Source organism: Mastigoproctus giganteus, chromosome 9 (assembly GCF_048544385.1).
Source record: "Mastigoproctus giganteus isolate SK-2022 chromosome 9, ASM4854438v1, whole genome shotgun sequence".
NCBI classification, from domain to species: Eukaryota; Metazoa; Arthropoda; class Arachnida; order Uropygi; family Thelyphonidae; genus Mastigoproctus; species Mastigoproctus giganteus.
The window spans coordinates 221,918,768-221,945,496 of NC_143583.1; the positions used below are offsets into that span (position 1 = coordinate 221,918,768).

At 37.0% G+C, this 26,729-nt stretch overlaps 1 protein-coding gene across 1 annotated transcript in view; it reads left to right on the forward strand.

Moving 5' to 3' along the window:
• Window positions 1-26,729, forward strand: part of LOC150081130 (focal adhesion kinase 1-like) — a 1,307,299-nt gene that overhangs the window by 691,671 nt on the left and 588,899 nt on the right. The window contains exon 17 of the mRNA XM_090380936.1: window positions 13,578-13,678. Coding sequence (XP_090237062.1) covers window positions 13,578-13,678 — 101 coding nt within the window. The remainder of the gene's footprint in view (window positions 1-13,577; window positions 13,679-26,729) is intronic.

The window sequence follows — 26,729 nt, forward strand, 5'->3', positions numbered from 1 at the left end:
TCAAAGAAAAACCACTGATAGCAAGGAGAAACTGTATTATTGAAGCAGGAAAGCATGAAATTAACATGTTGAAATTTCAGATTATTTATTAAAAAAAGATTCGGACCTGTGAGTAAATTATGTGGAGTTGATGGCGTATATAGCCTGTAATTTTGATGTAGCAGAAGAGATTTGATGGTGCCATTAATGTTAATTATGAGCACATCACTTTACTCAGGGGTAATTTTTGCTTGAATTCCTTCCATTCCTGTGTATTGCTGATGTATAATGCCAGTGAAATTGGAAAATGCTGACCCCAGACTAACTTATGCACTCGCTGTGGTTGAATTATAAACATTAAAGGAAGAAAGAGTTTACAGTATTGCAATACAGTCTGTTTATTATAATACAGTTTCTGAGCAGGGAGGGGGCAAGGACTGTTATATTTGTCCCTAATAATCTACTAATTATTCTTCTTTACTTCCAGTCCACTCCTATCTATTCTAATATATTCAATAATTACTCCAATCTACCTGATCAAAAGCCTTCTCCAAATCTATAAGGCAAGTACATACATTTTTGCTTACTTACAGATCTTTTTTGTCAACAACATTGGCACACTTGTTGCATTCTAAAATGAATGAGTTCCCCTCACCCATTAAACCAAACTGTCCTTCTCTCACATTTTACTTAATCATTCTTATCCTTCTATTTAATATTCTCAGTATTATTTCTGCTACCTGTGTTACCAAACTTATAAAATCTTTACATGTTGTATGGCTGTGCATTATGGCCACAGAAGCCAATGCAGTAAAAAAAAAAAAAAATATATATATATATTGTATAGCTTTTCTTTTCTATTGATATTGCTATTTTCGTTTTAAAGTCTTGTCAAATGTATTGTTACTACCGAAAACATTTCATAGTATGCAACCTGAAACCAAAGGCCTTTTCTTAAAATCTTCTGATCACTCCCATGTTGGCGCCTCCGTAGCCAGGTGGGCAGGAGCGGCAGTGCGTAGCACGCACTTCTTGATTAGACCGGGTTTCGAGCCCGTGACCACCAAATACGGAGGATGCGGAAAGGTCAGGGAATGACCACCGCATATCCCCGGAGCAATATGGCCTTAGTTGCTAATGCTCCTTAAAAAAAACCAAATAACATAACACTCCCATGTTAATGCATTAACCTGCATAACTGTTAATTCCCCTATGCCCACTTTCTCTAGTAAACTTATGGAATTCCTTCAGTACCTGCTGCCTTATTTCTCTTAATTTCCTTTAATGTAGCCATTGCATATTTCTGTATTATTATTACCGACCCCAAGCTGCCCTGATTGATTTATCAAAACTGCCCCATTCTGCTGATGCTGATTGTACCCATATGACTCTTTTATATATTCTCTCTCTCTCTCTCTCTCTCTCTCTCTCTCTCTCTCTCTCTCTCTCTCTCTCTCTCTCTCTCCCTCTCCCCCCCCTCCCCTTATCCCATCTTGTTTTCTTAGTACCTCCCCATTTCTTACCTTTATAACATTCTGATCACCTCCTTTTCTCTGTGTTCACATTCCTTACTTCATATTTTTTTGACCTTGATAATTCTTCTGATTTCCCTAAAAACCCATCCGACTAGCTGTTATTTATCTAAGCCTGTTACTAATGTCCTTATATTTCCTTTTCCTCCTGCCAATTCTTTATATTGTGTCTTACATTTTCCTGTTTACATTCGTGCTTTGATTATCCATCTAATCATCCTGTTCTAATTTTTTTCCCTTAATTTCATCCCATAATATCCTCCATTTTTCTTATTTTCTCCATCTGCCATCTTTCTTTGCTCCTCTAATCCTTTTCAACTTTAATTCCAAATCCATTATCACAGTATTATAATCAAAAAATATGCATGACAGTTCTTCACACTGTTTCTCAGAGATGTATTGCTAAAAAAAGCAGTACTGGAATGCTCGTTCTCCAGAAGACTATATGATAACCCAGGGGCTCACATCTGATGAGTATGGGCTTGGCAAACTCGGGGTTCTGAGCTGGATATCATCATTCTTCTTTCTTGCTTTCTTGGTGTGATTCCCTTCTACTTCTCTCTCTCTCTCTCTCTCTCAGGGTAACACAGGATTTTTGTTTTTGGCTGGTGCAGCATAAGCCTCAAGCGTCCTGGCACCTTATGGCTAATAATAATAATGCTACATCGACTGTACAGTAACAGACTCATAGATCATAGAACAACCAGTTCTAGCATTCAGCTTAGGGCAGATGAAAATGCTGTGTTCACACACATCACAGTACATCTCATTCGTTGGATCTCTTTATCTAACACGTTGTACTTTAGTAAGAAACAATCGTTTCTTTGCAAAATTTAGATTTTTGTTTTTAAATAAATTTTTAAAGAAATCTATTAATTTTAAAGATTACTATATATATATATATATATATATATATATATATATATTAATAGTTATATTAGTGATAAAAGGAAAGAAAGTTAAAAGACAATAACTAATATTTATGGGTTAATGCAGTTGCAAGCAATCATGCAATAAAATAAAATTTTCAAAATAAAATAAAATGATGGATGATTTAGATATACATAAAACTATTAATTTACGTAATGACTTGCTGCCTATTAATAACTTACATATTAATATCAGATTTAGATATTCTAAACCATTTGGTCTTAAAGCGTGTAACTATAAAACAATAGCTACAAACCTTCACAATATTAACATCGGACAGGATACATGTGTTTGTCACAAACCTTCATTTCATAGATACGTAGATCCTAACCATAATCACATTATAACCGGCAATTTAGATATAATCCCATATCCCGAACTTAGAGATATTTTATCACTGGGTTTTAAATTTCGACCTAATCCACCTATTAATAAATCTAACTTTAAAAAATTGTTATATCTAGATTTACTAAAATACTGCATAAGATCAGCATACAAACATAATATACCGGTTGAAGCTTATCACATGTGGTTATTTACAATGCTTAATATCATATCTAACAAATATAATCAATTGAAATTCGTACAGGATAATCTATAGAATACCAAATTAATAAATAGGCAGCTCAAAGATATACATGAACATTTTATAATAACTCCCGTTGACAAAGCTGCTTGCAATTATGCAATCATATGTAAATCATATTATATAGATATTATAAAAAATGAACTACAGTCTAGCCGTACATATAAACAGATAACCTCTTCCTCTAATATAATAATCAAAAAATTAATTGCATTGCATAAAAAATTAAAGTTAAAGTATAATAACCTAAAATATCCATTTATGTATTGCATACCCAAATTTCATAAATCACCCATTGCTTTTAGATTCATAACATCATGTAGAGATAGTTATGCTAAATTTCCCGGAAAAACGTTAGAAAAGTTACTTAAAATTATATTAAATAACTTAAATAAAACTATTATAATAAATAATAACTTACCGATTATAAATGCTATAAAAAATAACAATATTCATCAAATACAAACATTTGACTTTAACAGTCTATTTACGAGTATTAATCTTGATAATTTAAAAGTCGTCCTCCAGAAACTATATTTAGAAAATAAAAATGCTATAAAGGTTGATTTAACCTATTGGGATTCTCTAATAAAATTATGCATCTTTAATAATTATGTATATGACGGAACTTCGTTATACTTACAAGTGACTGGCACCCCTATGGGAAGTCCAGCATCAAGCATAATCGCAAACCTTTATCTGTATTATACAGAAAGAGAATTTCAAGATAACCTACTTATATACAGATACGTAGATGATATATGTGTTTTTAATTGTCCACATTTTGTCCAGGATTACAGTAAATTATATCCAGTAGAACTTGTATTGGAAAAAACTAATAGTTCCGATACTATAGCAAATTACTTGGATCTTCATATAGAAATATTCCATAATAATAAAATAGACGTAAACATATATAATAAAAGAGATGCATTTAATTTTAACGTAGTCAGCCTTACAAATTGGAAATCTAATGTATCAAAATCAGTGCATGCTAATATAATTTTATCGCAATGTTTAAGGATTGCTTATATCTGCAATAGTAATAAAAATTGTTCAACAGGCTTAACAGCGTTGTACGGCAAGTTGATTAATAATAATTTCCCTATCGCTTACCTGAAATATCACTTCAGGAAAGCAATAAGCATAATTAATTTCAAAAATTTGTTTTCTGAACCTATCGTTTCAATATAATTTCAATAAAATCGTTATATTTAGTGCCATGTATATATGTAAATAGGATACACTTTGCATTCTTGGTGTCTTACGGCGTAGAAAACTTGTACCCACCGGCTTGCAAATTACAGTGTATCATTTTTTTTTTTTTTTTTTTTTTTAATACATATAGTTAAATTCATTTAAATTTACTTAAATTCACGCTGAGATAACATGCAAATTCAGCTCAGGGTCCTACTATAGGAACGGGTTTGCGATCCCGGGCATACCCGAGCCACAACTTATATCTTGTAATGCCTTTAAGCTGTCCTACACTCTTTATTTTTATTTCTCCGAAATTATTAGGGCAATCCGAGGACGTAGGAGAAACTATTTCTTATCTATACCACTATTTTTCGCCTTTGTGGAGTTCAGGTTCTATTTTTCCTACTCCTTTAGTTTTTCTTCTTACTATCTGCATGTTTCTCTTTGCGTTAATTTAATTATTTATTTATTTTTACCGTATCCATCACATAGGGGGCACCACTTATTATTTTGACGACTATTACATTATGTCCTAGATACGGTCAAATGTAGTATGTATTATATATTTAATCTTATTTTAATCATTAAATTACATTCTCTGTCGGGTCAACGATGATTAATATATGCTTACATTTATATTTTACTTATATTTCTTACCTTTGATTCTAATATTTCAAAATTTTTTCTTAATTAATTATCTTCATTCGATTTATTTATATTCGATTTATATTCGGCCTATACTGGTTTATATTTGGTTTAGATTTAAATTACTTAGCATATATTGATCATCACAGAAACAGAGAACTTCTTGTCGTTTTTTGCCTTCATTCTGGGTGGTTGGCCCCAGTTGAAGTCATCTAGATTGTCGGTAAAAAGCGATAATAATAATTTTTTTTTTTTTTTTTTTTTTTGCGTTTTCTTAAGTCCCTGATGGTATTCTTATTATTGGATTGATTTACTTTTTCTAATAATATTCTATATATATATATATATATTTAGTAGCGATGGGTAAAATAGATATTTCTCCCTCCTCTTTGATTATGCCATTGTTTCATAACATTAGGTGTATAAATTTAATGATTTTCTATTATGACATTTAGAAAAAAAATGTACCAGAACATTGTTCCGGTCCAAATACACCACTGCTGTTTGTGTATCTTCACTGACCAAAATATGCACTTCATTTGAACTATATTTCTGTGGTCAGGGATTTTCCATGTGCATCTGCTTCTTTTATGTTGTCTAAACCAAGTATTTGTTACCATTCTACTCATAAAATTCCATCAATTTTTCACCTCTCTGTCTGCCTACTGATGGCCCTGAGTGCCAAGCAGTTTTCACTGTGTGATTTATAAAGTGCTCTTTGAAAACGATATAGTTTTATTTCTTTTCTTGTGTGATTTTCTCCTCTGTTTACTTCAAGTGGTTCTGTGCTTGCAAATTCAGAAGTAAGGACCCAGAAAGGGAATCCACCTTTCTTTTTCTAGTCTTCAATAACTGCTTTGTCACTTGTGGCAGAGATCCTGCCTCTACATGGTGGGGGTCAGTAACCTGGGGGAAAATCCATCTCTCAGGGCTAAGAGGAGCAGGAATGAAAACCGGTGTATTTCCACGTGCCAAAGAGCTCTCAACACAACAATGACACCGACCATGGCTTCTCTCTTTCAAGAGACTTAAAAGGGACACAAGGAAGCAGGAATCTCCAGCTTTCCTCGTACATTCTTTTTCATCCAACTGTGACCAAGCTCTCTCCTTTCATCATCCAGAGATGCCTAAAAAATTCTACAGGTTCACCAAAAATAGTTAAACATCTCCAATCAGGAGATCCACTAATAGAGACATCTCACTCAAGACATTGAGTTATTATTATGACTAACTTCTTTAAGTGGAATTCTGATTCAGGTCGCCCAGCATAACACACTGAATTCTTACAAGGGAGTGATCACCGAATTGGATCTATTAAATGTTTCTGAGGAAGAAATAGTCCAGGAGCTAAAAGATCAAAACGTGTCTCGTGCAAAACGAATCATGATCAAAAAAAAAAAAGACAGTAACTTAACTCCTATGCGAAACATAGCTTAACTTTCAGTACATCAAATCTCCCAGCTTCTGTCAAAGCAGGTTACTTGAACTGCCACTTTCGGCCATATATCCCAAATCTACTTAGATGTTATAAATGGCAAAAATTTGCCCATTCTTAGACCACATGCCATGGAGATGCTAAATATCCAAACTTACACCAAGCAGAATGCAAGGCACCAACACCACGGTGTCCTAATTGTAGTGGCAAGCATCCAGATTACTCCAAAGATTGTGAACTATGGAAGTTAGGGAAAAAAAATCTGAAAATATAAAATTGAAAATCGGTTCTTGATAAGAGACTTGATAAAGTCATCAAGAACCGAAAAAATAGGCCAATTTCAGTATACCAAAACACACTTATGCTTCTACCATTCACAGACACTTAGTGGCATTTCAGACAGAAGTCCATCTCTCCAAACATATCAGTCTCAGACTGGGCTTGATCAGTACTCTCGGTACAGCATCCTCATAAACCGAATTTAGTAGACTAAAGCAATAATATGCCACTCACAGTTTCATCCCAGAGACCTCTGCATTGTCAGAAAATTTAGCAGAAACAGTAGCAGAAAATTTGCAAAGATCGTATCCTGTTGAGGCACAGTTCATACTAAAGGTCAAGAGACTAGGTACCTCTGAGGCAATCCAATTGAGGTATATAATGGATTGAGCAGGCTCAATGCTGATGGGATTCTTCCTCTTGCTCAGATTACAAACCTGAGGGGGCATAGATTCAAACTGAAGAAGTAGTAGAATAGATGTGTGGAAGTTTTTGACTTTTGCCAACAGGTAATTATTTGCTGGACCAAAATTCCAAATGTTGTTGTGGAAGTTGATAGCATTAAATAAATGCAAGGCAGAACTAGAGAAACATTTAGAATGAATGGTCAGTGAAATGGGATTTTGCGTATTTTTATTATTTTTTTTTCCCTTTTGGCTGCTGCTGTATAATCTTGCTTTCTTGTATCATGTGCCTCCACTAATGCTAATGCTAATATGTGTGATATACCTTCATCGATATCATTGGGGGGATACAAGGACTAATAGATTAACAGTAGCCACTGGCAGAGGTGAAAGTGATTCTTGCACTGCTTCTATTGGAATGAGCCGCAGCCTGGAAAATAAGATGCAGGATATTTCAGAGACTGCTGGGAATCATTGGGGTACAAGTAAACACATGGGTTGTGTTAGGGTAGCTAAGAAAAAGAACAGGTGCATGTATACTTGTGTGTACACCAATGCTAGGAGTTTAGTAAATAAATTTGATGAATTTGAGGTATTGCTCAAAACATCAAAGGCAGATATTGTGGGGATTTCAGAGACGTGGTGTCACACAGATATAAGAAATGCAGAACTGGAATTTGGGGAGTACAATGTCTACAGAAAGGATAGACAGGATAGGAAGGGAGGAGGGGTTATGCTATTAGTTAAAAAACACATAAAATCCAAGGAAGTGAAGCCAGTCGACATCGCTGGACAGTGCAGTGTCGAGTCAGTTTGGTGTGACATAAGCATTGGGAGATCAAAATTGAGAGTAGGAGTGTGCTATAGGCCTAATGACTCTGATGAGTATAATAAGAAACTGTTCGGAGAAATAGAGTGGGCCAGTAAATCAGAGAGTCTTATAATGGGGGATTTTAATTTCCCAGATATTGACTGGAATTTGGGGGCTGGTCACTCACACAGTAGCAAGGCTTTTGTGGATTTATTGGATGATTGTTTTCTACATCAGCATGTTCGGGAGGCAACTAGAGGGAGTAATACTCTTGATTTGATTATCAGTAGTGATTCTTCATGCATTAAGAATCTGCAGATAAATGAACCACTTGGTGGCAGTGATCACAGTGTGCTGAAGTGGGAGTTACTCAAAGAGGTAACTACCATTAGGGGTAAAGGGAAGGGGTATTGCTTTCGTAAAGGCGACTACAATGGACTGAGACAGTATTTAAATTCTATACAGTGGGATCAACTGATGATATTGCCAACAGCAAATTCAAAATGGGAAGCATTCAAAGAACTTATTGTGGAAGCTACTAGGCTTTACATACCAACTAAGAAATATTGTTCAAGGTTTAGGCCTAAATGGTTGTCAGATGAACTAATGAGACATGTGGCAGAGAAGAAAAATGCATGGGATACATATAAATTAATGGGTGACATGGAAGCCTATGATAGATACAAGTTGATCTGTAACCAAGTTACAAAGGAGGTTAGGCAGGCGAAGGCAGATTACGAGAGATCCTTGGCAAGGGATGCGAAGAAAAACAGCAAAGAGTTCTTTACTTATGTAAACTCTAGAAGGAAGGGGATGAATCAGATTGGTCCACTTGAGATCGATGGGTCAACTGTTGATGACCCTGCTCGGGTAGCTAACAAACTAAATGAATATTTTGCATCGACATTCACACATGAGGAGTTATTCAGCGAGGGGAATGCCAGAGGTGTATTCAACTCTAGCAGTAAGCTAGAGAATCTTGTAATAACTGAGAGCAAAGTGGAGGAGAAAATGTTGAAGATAAACACAAGAAAGGCACCTGGGGTGGATGGGATCTATCCAGTTATATTAAAGGAGGCAGCAAAGGAGGTAAGCAAACCCTTAGCCATAATTATGAGAGCTTCCTTGGACTCAGGGGAGGTACCCATTGACTGGAGATGTGCAAATGTGACCCCAATTCACAAAGGGGGATCAAAGGCTGACACAAGTAATTATAGACCTGTGAGTTTAACTTCTGTTCCCGGAAAATTAATGGAGGCACTGGTGAAAGAAGCACTGCAGGATCATCTAGACAAGACTTCAGTTATAGCTAGGACACAGCATGGTTTTGTTAAGGGGAAGTCTTGCCTGACCAATTTGATTGGATACTATGATGCAGTCACAAAAGAACTGGATGCAGGGAATAACTTTGATATTATATACTTGGATCTTAGAAAGGCTTTTGATACTGTTGCACATGGAAGACTGCTGCACAAATTGGAGCAGTGTGGCATTGGAGGCAAGTTGCTGCTATGGATAAAGGGGTGGTTGAGGGGGAGAAGACAGAGAGTGGTAATCAATGGACACTGCTCATCGTGGACTAATGTTATTAGTGGAGTCCCTCAGGGTTCAGTATTGGGGCCTTTATTGTTTTCTGTATTTATAAATGATATTGATGATGGTATATCAGGCTTAATGTCCAAGTTTGCAGACGATACGAAGGTTGGCAGGGTTGTCAAGGACACTACTGACACTATGCTGCTGCAACAGGATTTGGAAAGGTTGAGCAGATGGGCTTCGAGGTGGCAAATGAAGTTTAACATTGACAAATGTAAAGTACTACATATGGGAAACAGCAACCCCAGAGCAACGTATCAACTCTGTGGTACTACACTGACAGTGGTAGAGAATGAAAGGGACCTGGGGGTGGTGGTGCAGGCAGATATGAAGTTCTCTGAGCAGTGCAGACGAGCTGCAAGAGTAGCTCATGGTGTATTGTCAATGATATATAGGAATTTTTCTAGCAGGGATAAGGAGGTGATTATTCCCTTGTATAAGGCAATGGTCAGGCCACACCTAGAGTACTGTATACAGGCCTGGAGGCCTCATTTCAGGAAGGATGTAGAGCTGCTGGAACGAGTACAGAGAAGGGCAACTAGATTGGTGAATGGGACAAAGGGGTTCTCTTACGAAGAAAGGCTTAAGTTTTGCAAATTACAGTGTCTGGAAACTAGGTACCAGCGGGGTGATCTGATAGAGGTGTACAAAGCCTTGAATGGTTTGAGCATGCTCAATGCTGATGGGATTCTTCCTCTAGCTCAGAAAAATCACCTGAGAGGGCATAAATTCAAATTGAGGAAAGACAGATGTAGGATAGATGTGCGGAAATTTGCCTTTAGCCAGCGGGTGGTTGGTGGGTGGAACAGACTTCCATCCCTTGTCGTGGAAGTTGATAGCCTAAATAAGTTTAAGGCTCAGCTGGACAGGTATTTTGAACGAACAGAGGGGTGAAGTGGAAGTGGGTTTTTTTTTTTTTTTTTTTGGCTGATGCTGCATAAGCTTGCTTTCTTGCATCAAATGCCTCTACTAATGCTAATGCTAATTGATAAATATAGACAACAATGGGCTGAATGCTGGGGGACTTCACTAATAACATTAGTCCATGAAGAGCCGTATCCATTGGTTACCACTCATTGTCTTCTAGGCACCTCCGTAGCCAGGTGGGCAGGAGCAGCAGTGCGTAGCACACGCTTCTTGATTAGACCGGGGTTCGAGCCCGTGACCACCAAATACGGAGGATGCGGAAAGGTCAGGGAATGACCACTGCATATCCCCGGAGCAATATGGCCTTAGTTGCTAATGCTCCAAAAAAAAAAAAAAAAAAAAAAACCAAACCAAACCTCTGTCTTCTGGTCCTCAACCATCCATTTATCCTTAGCAGAAACTTGGGCATCATGCCCCACTGCTCCAATTGGTACAGCAGTCTACTATGAGCAATGGTATCAAAAGCTTTCCTGAAATCCAAGCATACGATATCAAAATTATTTTTTGCATCCAGTTTATTCGTGATCACATTGTAGTATCCTATCAATCACTGCCTCAAGAGTATCATAAATATTCTTGCACCCTTCCTATTTAAGTATGTCCCATTCCTGAAGATGCAATCTCTCCTGTTAAGAAGCACTGCAATGGTAGGAAAAATTTTAACCCATGAGCCTTGTACAATCTCTCCAGATCCAAATTGATTGACAAGGCTCTCTCTCATCATATACGTCCTCTCGTGTGTGAAGAATTACAGACACTTTCAAATTTAAGCCTAACTCTTGACTTTTTTTCAACATTTATCTGTACTTGTTGTTATTTGGTCTTTTTTAGGAGCATTAGCAACTAAGGCCATATTGCTCCGAGGATATATATGGCGCCTCTGTAGCCAGGTGGGAAGGAGCAGCGGTGCGTAGCACATGCTTCTTGATTAGACCGGGGTTCGAGCCTGTCACCACCAAATACGGAGGATGCGGCAAGATCAGGGAATGACCACCGCATATCCCGGAGCAATATGGCCTTAGTTGCTAATGCTCCTAAAAACCAAAACAACAATTCCGAGGATATGCAGTGGTCATTCCCTGACCTTTCTGCATCCTTTGTATTTTGTGGTCACAGGCTCGAACCCCGGTCTAATCAATCATGTGCTACGGACTGCCACTCCTGCCCACCTGGCTACTGAGGCTCCATACCTTTACTTGTTAAGTAAGTCTGCAGATCTCCTAATCTTAATGTCATTATTACTAACGTGTGCAACAATATCCTGATTGTATTCCACCTATCATTTTTGCACAATATATTATTATTATTTTTTATTATTTTATTATTATTATTAGCCATATGGTGCAAGGAAGCCTGAGGCTTATGCTGCACCAGCCAAAAAAAAATTCCAGAGTTACCCTGAGAGAGAGAGAGAGAGAGAGAGAGAGTTGTTATTTGGTTTTTAGGAGCATTAGCAACTAAGGCCATATTGCTCCGGGGATATGCGGTGGTCATTTCCTGACCTTTCCGCATCCTCTGTATTTGGTGGTCATGGGATCGAACCCCGGTCTGATCAAGAAGTGTGTGCTACGCACTGCTGCTCCTGCCCACCTAGCTACGGAGGCGCCCAGAGAGAGAGAGAGAGAGAGCGAGCGTCAGAAGTAGAAGGGAATCACCAAGAAAGAGATGAGTGACGATATTCAGCTCAGGACCTGGGTTTGCCAAGCCCATACTCACCAGATGTGGGCCCCTGGGACTATATTTCCTGTTTCCTTGATAATAAGGTCACTTTCAATGACTAGCTCCTGTGTGATCACTGCATTCTGCCTTTAAGATCGCCGCAGTGTTGCCTGATGCACAAGAGTGATCTCTAGCATTGAGTTCAGGTGCTGAGAGCTTGTTCAACCTCCCATTTTAACTCCTTTGCAGGCATCTAACCTATTTTTCAAACTTTTATAGATGGGCATCAGAACCCTGAGTTAGCACTCTCTGCACCTGGCAGGCACACACACACACACACACACACACACACACACACACACACACACACACACACACACACACACACACACACACACACACACACACACACACACACATCCTCCTTGGTGAGATCGTGTCCTGTTCCAGGAAGTTCTGCAAAAATTTCTGAAGTTTTGTATTTTTTTGGGCTTTTTAGCATTAGAGAATCATCTTCCCTTTTCACTTGAGCCACAGAACTCCCATTGCTTTGCTCCTCTAATCTTGGGCCTGATTTTCCTTTAAATAATTTAATTAGTTAACAATGAAAATTAATAAGATTAATAAATTGAATTGATTAATTCACAATACTACAGTAAACTAATAGATTCCTAAATGCAGTGATACGTATTTTCGCTATCTAGTTTTATATTATACATTATACGATATACATTACGGTGCCGACCGGGCTAGCCGGGTGGGTAAAGTGCCTGCCTGGCAACCCAAAGGTCGTGGGTTCGAATCCCGCCTTAGGCTTTGATCAAAGTACTGCAAAAACCTTGGGAGGTGCATTATGACCACAGAAGCCGATGCGCCAAGAACTACCCAAAAAAAATAAAAGTAATAAAATAATAATACATTACGGCATACTGTAATGATCACAATGTTAAATTAGTTACATCCTTGCCAAAAAGTAAAAATTCCTTAGCTAAACACAAAAATGATATATGCTAAACAAGTGATTTAAGCTTCTTATGTATTTCAATTAAAACCCCACTATTCCTCCCTTCACTACTGGTTATATACTATGATATTTGTGCCAAAACTTTGATAAAATCGCGTTACAAGTAGTAAGTCATAAGACTTACTACTTGTAATTACAAAATCACTAAACTCAAACAATAAACTAACGAACGTGACTAATGCTATTTAATTTATTTGTATAACAAATGTAATAAGGTAATCAAGAAGACGGTAATAATTTCCAAAAAAACTTATCTGTATGAAGGAGCATAATATTCTGTAATCTGTCATTTGTTGCCTATCTGAAATTTACTACATTTTACTTTTTACAGTATTGCTTTCATTATGTATAACTTACAGTGAACTTGTGTTCCTTCACATCTAATGCCTTTGCACATACAATAATAGAAAGTTTCTTAATACTACTTCTGTGTGAAATTCACTTTACATTTTCCTTTTGTTAGTCTTGCTTTGATTATAATAATTTTTATTAGCTAATCTTATAGCTAACCATATTAACCAATGACATTCTTTCATTAGTAATAATGTTAATTGTTTTTTTATGTATTAGATATAATGCAACAGTTTGATCATCCTCATATTATTAAGTTAATTGGCATTTGCTCTGATTCACCTATTTGGATTGTGATGGAACTAGCAAAGTTTGGAGAGGTAAGGAACAACTGTTATTGTAATGATGAATCTTTGATGGTTAACTTATTTCGTAATTTTTGAGTTTAAGTTATTAATAATGGTCATAAACAAATAATAATAATTATTATTATTATTATTTTTATTGCTATTATTGGCACTCTTATATCATTTCTCCCTTATTGGGGTTTCTACCCCATGATGGGTACTGCTACCAAGTGCACAAGATGTTTGATGATACTGTTGGTCGAGGAACTCTGACTATCCTACAGGTGTTCAGAATTGCGGCTTTCTGGAGTTCCTTATAGGTGTGCTCTGGGAGACTGATTGCTGTTAGGCTATTATGCAGTGTCAGTGGTTGACACGATGATCGGGAAGGCTGTTACTTGTTGCATATGCCACATCTCTTTGATCTCCTGTCTTAGGTTTGTGTACTTCCTGATTTTTTCCCCATGGGTTTTGTGCAGGTTGCCAGTGTTGGGTACCGCTATGTCTATCAGATAGGTAACATTTTCCTTCTTGTCCACAAGGGTTTTGTCCGGGATTGTCTTTTCAATTATTATGGCATAGTTCCAGTACAGCTTTGCGGGTTGGAATCCCTATTACCCTGGGGTTTGTAATAGGATTTGCTATCGTTGTTTTCTGTTGCTCGATGAGGTCTATCAGGCCCCTTTCTTCCTCTTTCCGATCTATTGTCAGTCTCTCCATGGCTGACTTCGGGTGGCATTGGCAGCTATTGGTCATGATTCTCCTTGTCTTTATCATGATATCCTCCAAATCGGCATTAGTCCAAGCTATGATCCCGAAGGTTATGTTAGCAGTGGGACTGCATAGGTGTTTATGGCTTGTCCAGTACAACCCACAGACTGTACTGGAACTATGCCATAATAATGGAAAAGACAATCCCGGACAAAACCCTTGTGGACAAGAAGGAAAATGCTGTGGACAAGAAGGAAAATGCTGTGGACAAGAAGGAAAATGCTACCTATCTGATAGACATAGCTGTACCCAACACTGGCAACCTGCACAAAACTCATGGGGAAAAATTCGGGAAGTACACAAACTGTGTTCCCTCCATTCAGCTTTGTTTTGAGCAGTCTTCTGAGTCTCTGATGACATTTTTCGGTCAAGCAGACCTTGATTTTCTTGTGCTCTAGCTGCTAAGCCTGAATCGTCCCTAGGTATTTGTAACTCTTTCCCCTTTCATGGCTTTGATCTCTTTACCAGTATGCATCTAGTAGTTTCAGCTTACTAATTTCCTCTGATGCGATACATGAATTTTGCGTTTGTCTAGACCACATTCCATCCTGATATTGTTGCTGAATCCTTCGGTGACCCAGAGTAGTTGCTGGAGTTGCCCTTTTGTTGCTGCATACAGCTTGATGTCATCCATGTATGTGAGGTATGAAAGGGTGTACAGTTTTCCCTTCCTTCTTTGAGGTTATATCTTTATTTGCTGTTGTTGAGCATGGTGGATAGTGGGTTGAATGGTAGACAGAACCACAGTAGACTCGGGGCATCTCCCTGAAAGATTGCTCTCCTGATGAGGATTGGTCTTGGTGGTGATGTTCTCGACCTTGATTGTGGTACTCCATTTCGACCTGGTTGCCGTGAGGCATGGAGTCAAAGGCCTTGCAGTAATCTATGTAGGCTGTGTACAAGTTGCGGCACTTCTTGTAGGCTTCCTCTATAACTGTAGCATCTATGACTAATGGCTCCTTGCATCCTTTCTGCTGTTCAGCCATCGTTTTGGCTCTGCAAGTGGTCTGATATCTTCTTGGTTATGCAGCTAGTCATGATCTTGTACATTGTTTGAAACAAGTGATTAGCCTGTATTTCATTGGGTTTCTTGTATCTTGGACATTAGCCTTCATTCATGTGATTTCTTAAGTGAGAAACTCTGGCATTGGCTCTGGGTGCTTTATCATTTGGGTGAACTTCTCTGCTCATGTGTGCCAATGAGCATCTTACACCACTAGTTGTGGACATTATCTATTTATCGGTTTCACCGGTTGTGGGAGTTCCTGATTGACAGTAGTAGTTTTCCCCCCGAATCTTCCACTCTCTCATCGCTTCTACATCCTTGTTTTTCTTACTTTATTGCTCCCTATATTTCTTCAGAACTCCTCAATCGTGTTCTGCTCAGGTTGTCCATTTCTATCTTTTCTGTCTCTGAGACCCCTGTAGGAGGCTCTTTGGTTTTCATTGAAGATTCAGTTTATTTTCCTCTAGGAGCTTTTTGTATCAGAGTAGTCTCTTGCTGAGCATGAGGAATTTTTGCTTCAGTGTGTCTAAGTATTCTATTCTCTGATTTTTGGTCTCATGTTTGCTTAGATGCTGTCTCTCTTGAGGATACTCTTCACTTTTCCAATCAATTCTTAATCCTATTACCTCATTGGTACTGAGTCAATTGGCTATCTTCACTCTTAGTCCTATCTTCTGCAGATGCTCTTCTTTTTTCGATTCTTTTGCTGCTGTTGTGGCATCATAGTATACATCTGTGTGGATGGCCTCCAGCATTGTACCATTGTTGTCGAGGCAGTGTGTTATTATTATTATTGGTATTACTAGTAGCAGTTTTACTGGCAAGTGATGCAAGATAGCAAGCTTATACAGTATTTGCCAAAACATGCACACACACACGCACGCACACACACGTATCCAGTCAATATGCTTCTACAACCCCAGATGGTACTTTGTTCTAACAATCAATTACTCTGTCTGGCTGAAAGCAAATTTTCACATATCTATCTTGCAGCCATTTTTTTTTATGTTTCCTTGTATGCAAAATCTGTGAAAGAGTTAAAATATCATCATCATTATCCCTTTGCCTGTCCACATATATTTTGCATGTACTAAGCCCTACGTTCGTTTGAAATAAACAATCCAGATAGCAGCATTTTCAAAAGCTCTTACGATGTCTTTGCTAGGTATGGCTGAAAAAATTTCAATAAATAAACTAATTAAAAAGGCCCACACATTATAAATATACCAAGAAGAGAAGACGGTAAACTCGTTCTTAGAAGGTGTCATTGTTGTTACACAAAAATCATATTGAAGGAAAATCACAAAGAAGCAATGAAAAAATTTAAACAAGGCTCAACAGAATGTGTTGAATGTGACAAACCATTTTGCCTACCTTGTTTCAGTGAATACCATAAATAATATTATGTAGTGTATTGAATGAGAAATAAAAGCTACTTTATTTATATTTGTGTGTTTTTTATATATTTAGTAATTCCACTATATTATTTCAGATAATTCACATTCTTTCATTTTGTGAATCAGATGTGATATGCACACTGAGTTGGAAGACATAAATTATAACATGTTTAGATCGAAAAACTGAGTAAGTTTCAGATGTTTATCAAAAATTTATCGTCTTTAAAACTCCAGTAAGTGTATATCACATTCGATGCACAAGTGTATAGAAAATACATCGTATGTATCACATGTGATGCACAGGACAGGCAAAGGGTTAAGTTTACTCATTCCATTTAAAGCCTTAAGCATTTCAGTCAGCTCTCATCGCAAGTGCCTAGTTTCCAAGCAGAGCAAATTGCAGTCGTTTCTCCTAAGATTAACAGTTTATGTTCTTAACTACTCTGGTTTCTCTTCTCAGAGCCTGTTTGAAGAGATTCACATATTTCCTAAAATGAGGCTTCCAGAGCTGTATACAATGCCCAAGATGTGATCTAAACATTGGTTTTTACATTGGCTTGTCCCCACTGACAAAGTTCCTGTACTTTGTTGACAGAATGAGCTGTTCTATCAGCCTGTCTTAACTGCTCAGAGGACTTCATTTCAGACTCTACAGTTTTTTTTTTTTTTTTTTTTATGTAAACCCCAAACACAAGAGGTGTTAGAACCTATAGTACTTAGTACCGTGCTTGTGTTGGAGGTTGAGAAGACGAGAGAAGATATTTTTTGACATTGGACTTGAATTTCTGTAGACTGTATTTTACAGGAAATACATATGAAGGAAGGTTGCTCCAGAAAAAGCGCATAGGATGATAGGTTTAATTCCTTTTTTTTTTTTTTTTTTTTTTATTAATTACTATTATTTAGTTTTTTATTTTATTTATTTTTTTTTTGTTTTTATCATTGTTTTGTTCGGGATTTTTTTTTTTATTTTTTCGGCTGGTGCAGCATAAGCCATAGGCTTTCTTGCACCATGCGGCCGTTACTAATACTATTGTTTCCTACAGGAACTCGGCATTTTCATCCTTAGCCACACATGTATAAAACATTATAAAACTCTTTAGACAGGTAATACAATTTGAGATTAAGAACTACGATACATTATTTAATAATCTTAAAGACTGTAGACTCGGCGACAATGACAATTTATTCTCACTAGATGTAAACGTTGAATACACATTAGATATTATTTGGGATATGTTAAATAGAAACTCGACACCAATTAATTATACGAAGCTACCTATTAAGGAAATTTTTCACTTAATTAAACTGTTAGTTGAGGCCAACTACATCACCTTTCGAGACAAAGTGTACAAACAAATTTTTGGATTACCAATGGGTTTGAGCCTGAGTGGCTTAATGTCAGAGATCTATCTCTCAACGATTGAGCATATACATTTGACACCTTTTCGACCCCGTATCACTTACTATGGGAAGTATTTAGACGATGTTCTAGTTATTACCGATAGTAGTACTATCCAAGACATTTTACATTCGTTTAATAATATTCATTCTAGACTCAAATTTACATTGGAAAGGGAGGATACAGATACAAAGTCATTAAACTTTCTAAATTTCACGCTTACCCGGGACTCGAATAAAATACAATTTAGCATCTATCAAAAACCTACAAACACCGGTATGCTTCCACATTATAATAGCTATCACCCGTTCACCTACAAAAGATCGATTATCTTTAATCAATTTCTAAATGCTTATAAATATTCAACGACGGAATCTGCTTTGGACTCAGAAATACAAATATTACCTAGCAGATTCTTAAACAGGGGTTATTCCATTACCACAATAAACTGAATTTGGGTACAGGCTAAGGATAGGATACAAAATACTACACCAATCAACAATAGTAATATCAAAAGATACTTTATTTCTGTCCCATATGTTGAACAGTGGCACAAACAGCTTAACGGATATTTTTAAAGATACCGAATTTAAAATTGTAGCTAGGCCAATGTGGAAGTTACACACTATACCGAACAATTGCTTGGTTCTTTCCGCGTTGCAACACAATTTAATGATCTGATATACAACATTTCTTGCGGTGATTGCGACTCTTCTTACCAAGGTTCGATGCGATTTTCTCTTAATATTCGTGTAAATCAACACGAAGCCTCTGTTCGTGCTTCTCGTTCAGCAGTGTCAGAATTAGCCTTTCATGCCATTAACGAAAAACATACTTTTTTATTTAACGAGGCCAAAATACTTAACATTCAACGTAATTATGCGCGACTATTAATTGCAGAAACCGTTGAAATTAAATTACACGAGAATTCTGTTAATGTTCGGTGGCCATATTTGATCTCCGATGCGTGGACCTTTTCGCGCATGACCGAAGACAAATATTCACTATTAAAGTTTCAGGTTTAACCCGATTCGGTCATTTTCGTTCCTGTGATCACAACATACGGTCAAAAAGTGTTGTTAGCTTCAGGAAGGAAAATCGTTTTGAATATTTTCGTTAGATTCTTTTAATTGTGTTAATTTGATTTTTAATTGTTTTAAATTGATTTGAATTGTGTTAAATTGATTATTTATATTTTACTCTAATGTACCGGTAAGTTGTCGATTTTTTTCAGTTTTTCCGTTTTAATTTCTGGAGGGTATCATACAGAAGTGTTCTATGTACTATATTGAAGTAAACTCCTCTTATTATTTTACTAATATTATTATCAACGTAGAACATATTGAGTATTACAGCTCTGATTCATACTATCTAGTTATTGGAGAATGAAAGAAAGAGAAAATCAATCTGCTAGTTAGTACACCGGACCGAACTTATTGGTAACTCTCTAGGAGGCTTCCAGATCAGCTAGTGTGTAATCTTGCTACCTCTGCTCTGCCAGATAGTGATTGAAGGGAGTCCGAGTAGTGTGTATGTAGGGGGCATTGTCCAGGCCACGTTATGTCAAGGATCTGGGTATATTCTTACCATGTATATGCCATATCCAAAAAGTTCATTACTTCATACAGCATGTCGCACCCTCTTTTTCTTACTGTTGAATACACCATGAATTGTCAAACTAATAGAGCAAGCTTATCTGCGAAAAGATCTAAACCTTCCAAACACTTCCTAATTCATTTCACAAATATACGTGGTCCCAATTGTAACCTCAATGATGACCGTTTCCACTTTCAGTCTGGCAAAACCCCATGTACTTTTTCTGACAGAATTTCAGATATTGGTTAATTCGACAATTGCTACTGCTCATCTCACTTGCCCAAATTATTTACTGGATCGTTCCTTTCACCTCAAAGGTGGTACTTGGCCATATATCCCTTCCGGAATTCCCTGTCAGAGACTTGGTGATTTGGAATCTCCTCTTTTCGATCTTCTCTGGCTTAAAATCTCTCCACCTCATTGTGTCAAATTCATGTGTTGCCTTTACAATTCTCCTAACTCCACTAATCACTTCGAACTCTTTGACTTCCTCTCTTTGCAACTTGACTTTCTCCAGTCCAACTTGCTAACAGTGTGGTAATTTTCCTTGGTGATTTTAATGTTCATAACTCCAGCTGGCTTCCGTTTTCTAGTCACACCAACCCAGCTAGTCGAGATGCTGAGGCGTTTACAATTGCTAATGACCTTGCACAGATTTTCAATTACCTACAAGAATTGTAGGTAATTGAAAATCTGTGCAAGGAAAATCTACAAATGATCCTGAATTGCCTCCATGATTTTCCCTACTACTGAAGTCAGACTGACAGGTTGATAATTTCCAACTTCACTTTTAGAGCCACCCTTATGTATGGGAGATACATTTGCACTTTTCCAATCCAAGGGAATCTCCCCAGAGTCTAGTGATGCTCGCATAATTAGCCTCAATGGTTCAATGCACTCGCTTGCCGCCTCTCTTAAGATTATAGGGTATATTCCATCAACTCCAAGAGCCTTAGTGGTCTGTAGGCTTGAAAGTTTTTTTCATTAAATAATCTTGCAAAATTTCAATATCATTAATTACATATTTTTTAACTTTGCTCCCACAATTTCCCATTGCCACAAAAGGCTTTTCATTTGTAAATATCGATGCAAAATAACTGTTGAGTTCATCTGCAACGGTAGCTGGTGTATTATTACTATCCCCTTTCCCTTACGTAAAGGTCCGATCTGGTTTGTCCTGCTCTTCTTGGCATTTATATATGTGAAGAATTCTTTATCCCCCCTCTTTGCTCTGTTTGCTAGTGATTTCTCATAAACTACCTTTGCCTGTCGAACCTTTTCTGTGGCTCTATTACACATCACCTTGTAGCTGTTATAGGTTTCAGTACTTTTTATTGCTCTATAACCTTTCCATGCCACCTTTTTCTGCTCAATTAATGTGGCAACTTCACTATTCATCCAACTTGGAACCCTTCTCGTGGAGTATTTTTTTTAATGGTATATACGCATTCAAGGCATCTGTGATTAATGTTTTAAAAGCGTACCACAATTCAATTGTATTCATTCTCTGTGCGATATCTACCCAGTTAATAGAGGGTAGTAACTACCGTAATGTAACTTCCTAGTAACTACCCAGTATTAACTGGGTAGTTACATTATGATGCCTAAAACCTTAAGGCATCGTAATTTCCTTTTCTGAAATTAAAACCCATTCCTTTGCCTTTTACTTCTGCTACCTCTCTCGTCATCATCCACCTTAGAACTCCGTGATCACTTCCTGCTACTGGTTCCTCTACTGTCAGCCCTGTTATGTCATCTGATTCATGTGTGATGATGAGGTCTAGGTCATCTAGTTGATTTAAAAATTTTGTTTCCCATGTCGAGTTTCCTTCCCATTTACTCCAATCAATTAGAGGCAATTTGAAATCACCCATAATAAGGCATTGACGCTAACTTGCCCATTCCATTTGCATGTAGAGGCTTTTGTCATAATCTTCACAATCACCTGGTCTGTAGATTACTCCTACTCGCATTATACCTTTGTTTCCAACTATCTCACACCATACAGACTCTATACTAGCATGTGAAATGTCTGAATCCGGGAAAGCTATCGTCACACTCAGGCTGCTTCTGATAAGAAGCATTACCCCACCACCCCTTCTATCTAACCTATCCTTCCTAAATACATTATACAAGCCGTACTGAAACTCGTCATCCCCAATTTCCGGGTTGCACCACGTCTCTGTAAGCCCTATTATGTCCGCGTTACTTCTTTTAACCAGCAGTTCAAATTCGCTCGTTTTATTGACGGACACTTCTAACGTTACTGTATAAACAATTAAGATTTACTGTTCTTGTATATTCTCTTCCCTGATATTAGCTACCCACTCACATGAAACGTTTCTGCCCACAGAACATCTAGATAATACGTCCAGTTGGGGTAACAAATAAGAACTCTTAAGGTATGTGCAAGAGTTACTTTGACAAATATTATCAGATAAACGCGTGTCAGTTTTACCCACATCCCCCCTAACTAGCAGTTTCCCTGATTCTTTAAGGTATCCTCAATAATACTGGCAAAAACTTTTGCACCACCTTTGTTTAAGTGTATCCCGTCTCTACAAAACAAATTCCTTCTACCTACAAGTGTGGGCCATGCTGATAGAAATTTATCCCCTAAAGCCTTGCAGATTCCTTCAAGTCTTGAGTTAATCCACAAGGCTCTTAACATATTAATCCCTCCTATCGTGTCTGGGCAGAATTGCAGACGCATAGACATTATGGCCTAGCTCGCGACATTTCCTCGGCATGGTCCTGTATTTTTCCAACAAATCGTCAGATCGTGTACGTTTAATATCATTTGTCCCCAATAGGTCGAATAGGAAATCCAGTCTTGTGTAATTTTACCTGACCGAAAAGTGCAGGAATATTGTATGTTCTGGACTTCAATTCCTTTAACTGAACCATAGTAATGTATTCGTTTTTTCGATACGTGGTTAACGTTTTATTGTATTGATTGACCAAATTGGTAAACAGTGCCGGGTCTACTTCACGATAAGTGGAGGTATCTGACACAACTGAATCTAACTTATTAATATAATCATGTTTATCTAGTATTACCACTGTATCTCCTTTATCTGCCCTCTCTATAATAATGTCCTTATTTCCCCGAAGTTCACATAAAGCTGAACTGTCATGTGTATTCAATTTAGGAAGTCGCGTTTCTTTTATGTTATTCACTACTTGGTTAACTTGTTGAATAAACATATCTTTTTGTGGAACATTACTAAGTCCAAATTCAATATCAGTTACGCATTGTTTTTTAGGTAGTTTTCGAGGTGGTAAATTAAAATTTAGTCCTTTGGATAAAAGTGAAATCTGGTCCTGCGATAGGGTATACGAGGAAAGATTTGTAACCTGTTGATATGTCGGTTCGTTGAATACTGGGCGAGGGGGTGTTCGTGAACTAGCTGACATATTCTGTGGTAGTACGTTGTGTGTCTGTGGGGGGTTGTCACCCAACTCGTATGAACTTGGTCGTAAGCCCGCGACAATGTGTTAGAATTCTCATGAACGTGTCTTGACCTATCCAATAATATTTCCAACTTATTAACGTGTCTGTTTTTTATTTCTGAGGCCTGTGCTTCCCGTCGCAAATCTATGGAGGTCTTCAATACCAACCAATCATTCGGATGTAGATAATTTTTTAATATATTGTGAAGTTTCCTAACCTGGGAAAGGAATTTTCGTTTATTTGAATATCGAGATTTTAAGGCAAGCTTAACAATATTTAGTTAGTTAGTTACAATAGTTAATTACAAACAACAATAGTTAGTTGTTTTATGCCTGAAATTTTTTGATTTAAATTCACCCTGGCAAACTTCGGAACGATGTTGTTTTGAAGGCAATATTTTAAAAAAGAAATATGGTAACTTTGGGCCGAGTACCTTAGCGTAGATTCAGTGTAATTTTGCACCAAGCCATTCAAAAAATCTCCCATAATTGTGTGTATCGATTGTTTTCTATTGGAGAGACAGGAAGTGAATGAAATAGTCAATAAGAGTTTAAAAATTAATTAGATAGTATGAATCAGAGCTGTAATCCTCAATATGTTCTACGTTGATAATAATATTAGTAAAATAATAAGAGGAGTTTACCTCAATATAGTATGTAGAACCCTTCCGTATGATACACTCCACAAATTAAAACGGAAAACCAAAAAAATCGACAACTTACCGGTACATTAGAGTAAAATATAAATAATTAAATAATCAATTTAACACAATTCAAATCAATTTAAAACAATTAAAAATCAAATTAACACGATTAAAAGAATCTAACGAATATTTAAGTTTCAGGTTTAACCCGATTCGGTAATTTTCATTCCTGTGATCACGACATACGGTCGTAAAGCGTTGTCAGCTTTAGGAAGGAAAATCGTTTTGAATATTTTCGTTAGATTCTTTTAATTGCGTTAATTTGATTTTTAATTGTTTTAAATTGATTTGAATTGTGTTAAATTGATTATTTAATTATTTATATTTTACTCTAATGTACCGGTAAGTTGTCGATTTTTTCGGTTTTTCCGTTTTAATTTCTGGAGGGTATCATACGGAAGTGTTCTACGTACTATATTGAGGTAAACTCCTCTTTATTATTTTACTAATTCTCCACTAACTTAAGTATGAATCCATCTAATTGGTATCAGTCACTTGTTTGGATTGAAATTGAGTGTCTTCAATTCTGTCATGGCACAGTAAGCTAGAGTATGTGATCAGTGCCTTGTCAATCATTTCAGTCCTGGAGATACTGTACTGAGTCAGTTTGGTTCAACATACCACTGGGTTTAAAAAAAATTGTACATATAGATAGAGTGGGTCAGAAAATCAAAAATCAGCACACACACATATATAATAGTAGACTTTTATGGATTTAGTGATGACTGTTTTCTGTATCACTGTGTTAGAGAGGCAACAAGAAAAGCAATACTCTTGATCTGATTATCAGCATTTACTCTTCATGCATTAAGCTTCTCCAGATCAAAGAGTTCCCCCTCCCATATCTAGGTGGCTGTTATCATAGTGTATCGATGTGGGATCTATTTAAAGAATTAACTACCATCCTTGATGGTAGTTATTACTTTAAGTAATACCTCCTTTAAGTGGTACTTTTGTGTAGGAAACTACAGTGTTCTCACATTGTTTTTAATTTCTATACAGTTTTAATTTCTATACAGACCAACTTATGATATTACCAATAACAAATTCTAAATGGGAAACATTGTGGGAAATAACTTTAGAAGCTACTTGGCTTTTCATACCAACTAATAAGAAATACCGTTCAAGGCTTAGACCTAAATGGATATCAGATGAACCGAGGCACCTGGCAGAGAAAAAAATGCATGGGATGCCTATAAATTATCAGGTGATATTATTATTATTATTAATAGCCATATGATGCAAGGAAGCCTGAGGCTTTTTTTTCCTGGTGCAGGAAAAAAAAGTTCCCGAGTTACCCTGAGAGAGAGAGAGAGAGAGAGAGAGAGAGAGAGAGAGAGAGAGAGAGAGAGAGAGAGAGAGAGTCAAAAGTAGAAGGGAATCACCAAGAAAGAGAAGAATGATGATATCCAGCTCAAGACCCTGGGTGTGCCAAGCCCATACTTGCCAGATGTGAGCCCCTGTGGTTGTATATAATCCTATAGTCAATATAAACTAGTCTACAATCAAGTCAAACTTGAAGTTAGAAAAGCCAAGGCAGATTATGAGAAATATTTGACAAAGAAAAAACATCAAAGACTTCTTTACTTATGTAAACACTAGAAGGAAGGAAGGGGATTAATCATATCGGTCCACTTCATATTGATTGTTCACCTGTTGATGATCCTTCTCAGGTTGCTGACAAACTAAATAAGTATTTTGCACCTAAATTCACACATGAGGAATTCTTTACGGAAGTGTATACTAGTAGTTTATCTAATATGGTGCTAAATGAATTTGTGATAACTGAGAGAAAAATGGTTGAGAAATTGTTGAAGCTAAACATAAAACAGGCATCTGGTGAGGATGCAATTCTGTCCAGTTATATTATGGGAGATAGCAAAAGAGGTAAGAATACATTTTACCATAATTATAAGATGCATTCTTGATTCAGGGCAGTTCCCTATGGACTGGAGATGTGCAAATATATCCCCAATTCACTAAGGGGGATTGAAGGGCAAGGTCAGTAATTATAGGTTTATTAGATTGACTTCTGTTACAGGAAAAATGATGGAGTCACTGGTTACAGAATTAATTCAGGATGCTAGAGATCAGATTGGTCAGACAAATTCCCCCAGGATGCCATATTCATGCAGCACCTTGGTGTGGTCTTTTCTGACCAATCTAATTGGATATTATAAAATGCAGAAACTGAGGAACCGAATGCAAAAAAAAAAAAAAAAATTGACATCAAATGCTTAGATTTCAAAAAACGTTTTGATGCTTTTGGACCTACAAGACTGCTGTACAGCAGTGTGGCATTAGAGACAAGTTATTACTATGGATAATAGGAAGGCTGTGTTTGGAGAAGACAAAGAATGGTCAGTGCTGGGCCCATTGCAGGTTTTTTTTTTTTTTTTTATTTGCCTTGATAAAACAAGGATTGGTGGGGTGGTTATTGACACTGATTGAGGATTGTTACTGAAACAAGACCTTTAAAAATTAGGCTAAGTGGCTCTTCATGTTTAACATTGGTAAATGCAAAGTACCTCATATAGGCAGCAGTAATTCCAGAATTACATAATAAGGTGGTATTATACCCAAAGTAGTGGAGAAAAAAAGACTTTGGGTGGGGTATTTGTCTAGTCAGACATAAAGTGCTCCCAGTCATGCAGATGTGCTGCTAGGATAAATTGTGGGCTTTTGTCAATGATATGGAAAAATTTTTGCCAGAAATTTTGCTGTAATTTTTCAAGGAGGCAGATGACTCTTATCA